This window comes from Pongo abelii, chromosome 18 (assembly GCF_028885655.2).
Source record: "Pongo abelii isolate AG06213 chromosome 18, NHGRI_mPonAbe1-v2.0_pri, whole genome shotgun sequence".
Taxonomy (NCBI): domain Eukaryota; kingdom Metazoa; phylum Chordata; class Mammalia; order Primates; family Hominidae; genus Pongo; species Pongo abelii.
This window is the reverse complement of record NC_072003.2, coordinates 55,673,509-55,681,351: the sequence shown is the minus strand read 5'-3', so window position 1 is coordinate 55,681,351 and position 7,843 is coordinate 55,673,509. Positions and strand designations below refer to the sequence as shown.

At 47.0% G+C, this 7,843-nt stretch overlaps 1 protein-coding gene across 2 annotated transcripts in view; it reads left to right on the top strand.

Annotated features, from left to right (window-relative positions):
- The first annotated feature begins 1,390 nt into the window (after window positions 1-1,390).
- AMFR (autocrine motility factor receptor) overlaps window positions 1,391-7,843 on the top strand; it is a 63,306-nt gene continuing 56,853 nt past the window's right edge. Inside the window, exon 1 of one of the 2 annotated variants that reach the window (XM_009250739.4) lies at window positions 1,391-2,349. In XM_009250739.4, the coding sequence (XP_009249014.3) occupies window positions 1,684-2,349 (666 nt within the window). In that variant the 5' untranslated portion in view covers window positions 1,391-1,683. Of the gene's footprint in view, window positions 2,350-2,448; window positions 2,512-7,843 lie in introns of those variants that run through there. The other variant, XM_024233778.3, reaches the window with a different exon arrangement.

The window sequence follows — 7,843 nt, the reverse complement described above, 5'->3', positions numbered from 1 at the left end:
TTTAAAAGTTATGGTGGCTCAGATCTTGACCTGTAAAGTAGAACACTTCCCCTGGAAAATTACAATATTTTTTCAAAATGAAGCTTTCCTTTATTTTACTGATAAATGTTAAAGTTTAGCATTTTAATTGCATGGCTGTGGAAAGAGAACCAAAGTGAATTCAAGTCTAGTATTCATACAGACCTTGTATTAAAAAAAAAATGCACGTGTGCAAAGGTAAGGCCTTTCCCTGTCCTGGTAAAGTCAAACGTTCATCAAAGACCCTTTAACAAGATGTTTCTAAAATTTCCAAAGTGCAATGGTAAGCCTGAGAGATCTTTTGTTTTCTAGTTAATAGACTTTTAGAATATTAGGCATGAAAAAAGACTTTGAAAGATAATTTGGTCCTTTTCTTTAGAAAGTTTGGAAAATCCTACAAATATTTACAGAGCACCTACTCTGGGCTGAGAACTATTACAGGCCCTGAGGATGCAAAAGGAATAAAACTCCCAAGGTAACATTTTTTTCCTTTGGGAACAGCTTATTGAGATACAATTCACATATTGAGATAGAACTATTTAAAGTGTACAATGATTTTTCAATTCAGAGTTGTGCAATCATCACCTCAGTTTTACATTTTCATTACTTTGAAAACAAACCTATCCCAGCCAGTGACTCACGCCTGTAATCCCTGCACTTTGTGAAGCCAAGGTGGGAGGATCACTTGAGCTCAGGAGCCACAGACTGGTCTGGACAATATAGCAAGACGCTGTCTCTACCAAAAATTAAAAATTAGCCAGGTGTGGTGGCATACGCCTGTAATCCCAGCTACTGGAGAGACTGAAGCAGGAGGATTTCTTGAGCCCAGGAGGTGGAGGATGCAGTGAGCCATGCTCATGCCACTGTACTCTAGCCTGGGCCACAGACCCTGTCTCTTAAAAGAAACCTGCACCCTTTATCACCCCCTACTCCCCTCTTCCTCCCATCTCTAAGCAACCATTAATCAACTTTCTGTGTCTGTATATGTACTTGCCTATTGCGGACATTTCATATCAATGGAATCACACAACACGTGGACCTTTGTGGCTGTCTTCTTTGACTTAGCACGTGTTTAAGGTTCGTCCCTATTGTAGCATGTATCAGTAGTTCATTTTTATGGCCGAATAGTACATTTTATGGATATATCACATTTATCCACTCATCGCTTGACGGACATTAGCGTTGTTCCCATCTTGGTTGTTAGAATGTTATCAACATTTGTGTACAAGTTTTGTGTGGAGGTATGTTTCCACTTCTCTTAGAGGAGTGGAATTACTGGGTCAAATGGTCACTCTTGTTTGACTTTAAGGAAAGGACAGATTATTTTCCAAGATAGCTGCACCATTTGACATTCTCACTTCTGGCGTATGAGGGAACACATTTTTATTTCCCGCTAAATCAGGTTCATTTTTTAGTTTCTGCTGGAGGCTACTAGCAAACAGCAGAAACTTGAAAGACTGTTAAATATTCTTTCTTCTGGGGTTTCGGGCACCAGGGAAGCTGCGCGGCCCCTAGGAGTGCTCGGGGGTAACCTCTTCAGAGGGTTAATGGGGTGGGGGGGGGGGGGCAAGTGGCCAGGGTCCCCCGCGCCCTGAGGCCCTGCCCGCCTGTCAGCGCTTGCTGGTCCGAGTAACGCCTGCGCCGCGTCCGGAGCAGGTGCCCTCTATGTCCGCGGGCCCAGCCGAGCCGTGGTGCGGGCGGCGGATGATGCTGGGTGCCGGCCCCCGGGGCCTGAGGCCCGGGCCTACGTCCGCTAGGCGGCGGCGCGACCGCCGGGGGCGGGGGACGAAGGCCGCGCCCCTGCGCCCGTCCCGCCAGCGTCCCGCTGGGGGCGGCGGCCTGCCCCGAGCCCGCCGAGGCTCTTCCGCGCCGGCAGGGGCAGCAGCGGGAGCAGCAGCGGGAGCAGCGCGGGGCGGAGCGGCGCCAGCAGCCAGGAGCGGCCCGGCCCGGCCCGGCGCAGCGGCGGTGGCCGCAGCTGCAGCGACGCCAGAGCCCGTGGGCGCCGTTCGCGAGGCCGCCGCAGAGGTCCGGCCGCAGCGCGGGGAAGCCTGGGGGCCAGAGGTCGCCGCTGCCGCCATGCCGCTGCTCTTCCTCGAGCGCTTCCCCTGGCCCAGCCTCCGCACCTACACGGGCCTCAGCGGCCTGGCCCTGCTGGGCACCATCATCAGCGCCTACCGCGCTCTCAGCCAGCCCGAGGCCGGCCCCGGCGAGCCGGACCAGCTAACGGCCTCGCTGCAGCCTGAGCCGCCGGCGCCCGCCCGGCCGAGCGCCGGGGGACCCCGGGCCCGCGACGTGGCCCAGTACCTGCTCTCAGACAGCCTCTTCGTGTGGGTGAGCGAGGCGGCTGGGCCCGCGGGGCAGGGGCGGGGTCCGCTGCGTCACCCTTTATCCGCGGGGGCGTGGTGGGCCAAGGGGCCCCTCCGCTAGGGACCCCCGAGGGCGAGCGCCTGCGGGGCGCGGCCTTGCCCGGAGGAGCGCTGCCGAGGGAGAGTGGTGAGGCGCGGGGAGGGGGAGGGGGCCGTGGGCGGGAGGAACATCGCGTGGGGTTGCGAGGAGGAGGCCCCGAGGGGCAGGGCAGCGTTCGGGGCTCCGGGAAGGGGGTCGGGGAGGCGGTGGGTGAGGGTCTGCGCTGGGGCGCGGACGGGGCCCGGGGCAGGGGAAGTGGTTAAGGGGCAGTGGGGAGGAAGGGGCTGGGTTTTCTGAGGGACCCTCGGGAGAAACTAGAAGATCTCAAAGGGCAGGTTCAAGGGGAGGTCGGGATCTGGGAGTGCGTTATCCCGAGGGTTGGACAAAGTGGAGGGAAGTTGAAAGCTTTTCCCACTTGGTCAAGCATGGAATTGTTAGCGGGTTTTCTTCCGACGAAGAGGAGAGGGCAGAGGGGAGAATTCAGACGTTGAGTATGGGGGAATTTTCGGCACTCAGGTGTCTTTGGACATTCCCGTTGGAGAGAGGCCGTCTCCCACAACTTTTTTGCCGCTTAGTATTCGATTGTCCCCTTTGGGAGCTGTTTAATGAAACAAACAACAGACAAACTGTGCTTCCTTTTCTGCTGCCTTTACCTGATGATCCATGACAATTTTCGTTTGATGTCTGAACGCAGCAAAACATTCGCAGTGTCAAGAAGCAGCCCATCATTTTAACTGAATGTTTCTTATTTGAGGATCTATTCTAACACAGTTTCCAGGTTGTCTGCCCCTGCGAGATAAGCAGCATTGATAAGGCACACATGCTGGTTTCGTTCATTAGAACAGATAATTTCAGACTGAGCAGCTCAACGGTATTTTGGCTAGAGAATTTTGCTTTCATCTTGGCCTTCATTACTTACGTAAATCTCGCAGTGATCAGAAAAGTTTCTCCAGGATTTAAAGTCTCACTTGGATTTAATATGGCTTCTTGGATCTTGTCTCCTTGCAAGTTCCCATTTGGGGTTGAAAGTAGGCTGTAAATGACTGAGAGATTAATATTCCAAGTTGATAGTATGATATGCAACTCATTTGTTATAATTAGTCCCACTGTGCTTCATCAGGAAGCGGTGGGATTTATGGACTCTGGGCTGTAGATTAAGTCTCCTGGTCCTTCTGATGGAGAGTTTAGTAGAAGGCAGTGAAGGGTGAAGTTCCTGTTTGTCTACTGCTGTGTAAAGCTGAACTTTACAGTCCTAAAGAAGGGAGAAGCGAAAGAACTCAACTCACATCTCTTGCTTAGTTTCAAATCTGTTTTTGCATTTGAGTTAGCAGGTAAACAAAGTGATGTGGAGAGTGTTTTTGCCATATGTTAAGATTATAATGTAGTCTTTGATATTTTTTAAGTCTAAGATATAAATAAGCCTTTGAGAAGGAACCCTTATTTATATAATAACACTGGTATTGTTTAATGGAGATCCCCCCGCAGGACTTTATTTTGATAAAAGCCGTGTTCAGATTCTAAGGTTAATACCTCTTCAGAAAACATTACATAAAAGCTGTTGATTTTTCTGTGATGATGATTACTTTTTAGGAAATTAACTTTTCTTCCAGCATTTTCAGTAGAGGTCTTACCTCTGGCAAGTTTATCACTTCTTACTCTCTGCTGATGATATTTTCATTTCTCAGTTGATCCTAGTGCTGTTTTTCTTCCATCTTTCCTCTGGGCTCTCCACGTGTTTACTTTGGCCTGCTTTGGTTTCTCAGACCCTCCATGGGCTCACTGTTTGTCTCATCACTCAGTGTATATGTAGTTTCTGCTTTAGCAGCTGAGTAGAAGTGACCATCTCAAAAGCCTTCCCCAGTGGTGGGACAGATTAAGATTGTTGAGTGAATACCCTATGTGGTGGTGCCTTTGTCAACTGGATCCTCCTTGCGCCCTCCCCTAGTTCTATTGAATTCAAATTCAACTTTTTCACAAACACTGCCTGCCAAGGCCAAACAAGACAAAACAAAGACTGATCCTTCTGCCAGTGCAAATCCTGCTAGATATTGTTTAACATCTTGGAATTCCTAAAATTTATCTTTGTAGAGCACAGTTTAGAATAATATCGGTCTGATAGCATCACAGGAGATTTTTTCATGAACAAACACAATTTAAAACCTTTTGAAGGTGTTATTTTGGGCACTCTGGAGGGCATATCTGTGAACAACACTTTCCCCTACCCTCAGTAATGTGGCAAAATTTTATAGGGGATAATAGATAAATAAAATGAAGCAGAGTTTGGAGGAAAAAGAAAGGAATTGTGCCCAGGGAAGGGTTCATGGAAGGTGGTGTTTGAACCAGCTTGGAAGGTGGGAAGGGTCTCAACCAGCAGCAATGGGTATTCCAGATAGAGAAACCAGCATGTGGAGCTCGGTCTGGCGTGGGGAGGACAGTGCTAGGCACAGGCAGGGTGGTCCGGAAGCTGGGCTGTTAAATTAAAAGTCTGTTGAATCTTCTGATTTAAGAGGGAGGTTGAGAAGGTGAAGAGGAGACCGGGGGTGAAGGAGGTGGGGCAGGTGGCTCTGCTGTGAGACGAGGAGGTGAGCAACCCCCTTGAAGGTTTCTTTCTCAAAGTGTAGACCTCTGGCAGCCTGGTATGTGGTCATTTGGGGTACTTGTAAAATGTAGTTTCCCTGGGGATCTATTTCAGAGAGAAGGGTGGAGCCTTGGAATCTTCATTTTAATGAATGCCCTAGGTGATTCGAGGAACACTAGTGGTTGAAAAACTGACCTAGGAAGAGGCTAGAGTGATGTCGTGTAACCTTTACCTTGATTGCTCTACCAAGTGTGGGCAGTATTTTGTGGAGTGAGAGAAGCCATTGATGGGGCTTAAGTGGGGGTGGGGCATGGAGGAGTGGGGGTGCTGTCATGATTTCTTTTAGAAGATAGTCTGGGAGCAGTGTGGAAGATAGATTTATGTAGAGTGGGAAGAGGATGGGAGATCTAGTGACCTAAAACTTCCTCCTCCCAAGGGGGCCTCTCCAGGTGGCCCTCAGGCATGACATTGAGAAAGGATTTGGGAGGAGACTTCAGGGTTTTTACACTAACAAATATGTGAGTTTGACCTGAGCATTTGTTTCCCCTTGTCTTTCTAAAACTTCCATCCTAAAGTTTCATTTCAGATGAGTTTTTATTTTGTTACTCATTTCTGGGCTATTTTACATTGCTCAGATAACGCTTCCATTCAGCTACCTCTTGGTCCATTCTAGCATGGTTTTGGATTGTTCAGGTGTTTTGGCTTTTTCATTTTTTAATTCTTACTCATTACTTTTATTAGTTCCCTTTTCTGCTTTCTTAAATATCTGCTTCTAAAATTCTAAGAGCAAGATATGTGAATGGAGAAATAGAAATATGAAACTAATGTCAAGGTTCTGACTTAATTATGCAAATAATATCATTTAAATAGAACTCTCAAGGGGAAAAATGACCACAAACAAAAGTGGATAAAAGTGAATTGACCATTTAGAACAGGGATTGGCAAACTCGTGGCCTATTTGACTAGGCCTGTTTTTGTCTTAACAGCTAAGAATGGTTTTTATATTTTTAAAGGGTTGTAAAACAAATTAAATAAATTAAGGAAGTTGCAGAGCCTAAAATATTCACTATCTGAGAGCACTTTAGAGAAAACTTGGCTGAATCCTATTTTAAAGAGCCTATTTTCATATTATTATAAAACTTAAGGGCTGAGTTCAGTGGCTCACACAGCAGTCTCAGCAGTTTGAGAGGCGGAGGCTGAGGCAGGAGGTGGGAGGATTGCTTGAGGCCAGGAGTTGCCCAGGAGCTGCCCAGGAGTCTGGGCAACATAGTGAGACCCGCTGCTCTACCAAAAAAAAAAAAAAAAAAATTAGTCACCATTATAATTATGTGAAAATAGGCTTTTTAAAATAGGAGTCAGCCAATTTTTCTCTAAAGTGCTCTCAGATGGTGAATATTTTAGGCTCTGCAACTTCCTTATTTGTTTTACAACCCTTTAAAAATATAAAATACCTGCTTCTAAAATTCTAAGAGCAAGACATGTAAATGGAGAAATAGAAATACGAAACTACTGTCAAGGTTCTGACTTAATTATGCAAATTAAGTGTAGTGGCCTGTGCTGTAGTCCTAGCTGCTTGGGAGGCTGAGGCAGGAGGATTGCTTGAACCCAGAAGCTCAAGGTTACAGTGAGCTGTGATTGTGCCACTGCACTGCAGTTTGGGCCAGAGTGAGACTCTGGTCTCAAAACAAAACAAAATTAAGAGCTGAAAGTGACTTCCTAGGTTTTAGTCTTTATGAGTTGACTATTTCAGGGTATATGAGGGAAAAATGTTAGCTCCAGAAATGTTGGGGCGGCTGAAGGAAAAAAGACTAAACTTGTGAATAATTGGATGTGAGCCTAGATAAATTAAAAATAAAAGGAATGTCTTCCGGGTCAGGGAGAAGGAGACTGCTATTTGATCACCTCCTAGGTATGCTTTGCATGCGTACTCTCGTCTATTTCCCTAGTCTTGTTAAAGGAGGAACACAGTCATCATCTATGTGATGAGGGGGAGTGTGTGCATGTTTGTATTATGTGTTTGTTTCTGGGAGCCTGCAGAGAGGTAACAATACGTGAATTGTCCTTAAAGGGAGGAAACCACCAAATGGTAGGGGGCGCAGGGGAGTGGTGCTGGTGTAGGCAGGAGTCTTAAGAAATATCCAGATTGACCATGTCTTGGAATAGGTTCCTGGTAGTTTAATCCCATGTCTTTGCAAGCTCATAAATAAGCCCCTGTTGGTGGCCAACATTTTACAGGGTCAAAAACACCTGTAGGGTTACATGGTGATAAATGCACCTTCCTCTCTTTTTCTCCCAGGCAGCCCTAACTATTTTGTAATTTAGTTTCTGTTTTCTCCAGTGGAAGAGTAGAACCATTCTGGAAGGGACATTTTCCTGCCAGGCCTTGGAGCGAAGGGAATTAACTTTGAGCCTTGAGTAAGTCAGGGTTGCTGGGATTGCTGCTGCCTGACCTGCTACACTCTGAACGGGGACAAGTAAAACTTGTTTTTATTTTGTGTAGACTGGAAAAAAAAGGCATTTGGTGAGTTTTTAAAAAATGACTTGAAGCTTTGACAGCACTATAGCTATGAGAAACATTCTGAAGTGTTTTAATATAGTTGAATTTTTTTTTTTTTTTTTGAGTCAGAGTCTTTCTCTGTTGCCCAGGCTGGAGTGCAATGGCACGATCTTGGCTCACTGCAATCTCCGCCTCCTGGGTTCAAGCAATTCTCCTGCCTCAGCCACCCAAGTAGCTGAGACTACAGGCGTGCGCCACCATGCCCAGCTAATTTTTTGTATTTTTAGTAGAGACGGGATTTCACCATGTTGGCCAGGCTGGTCTTGAACTGCTGACCTCAGGTG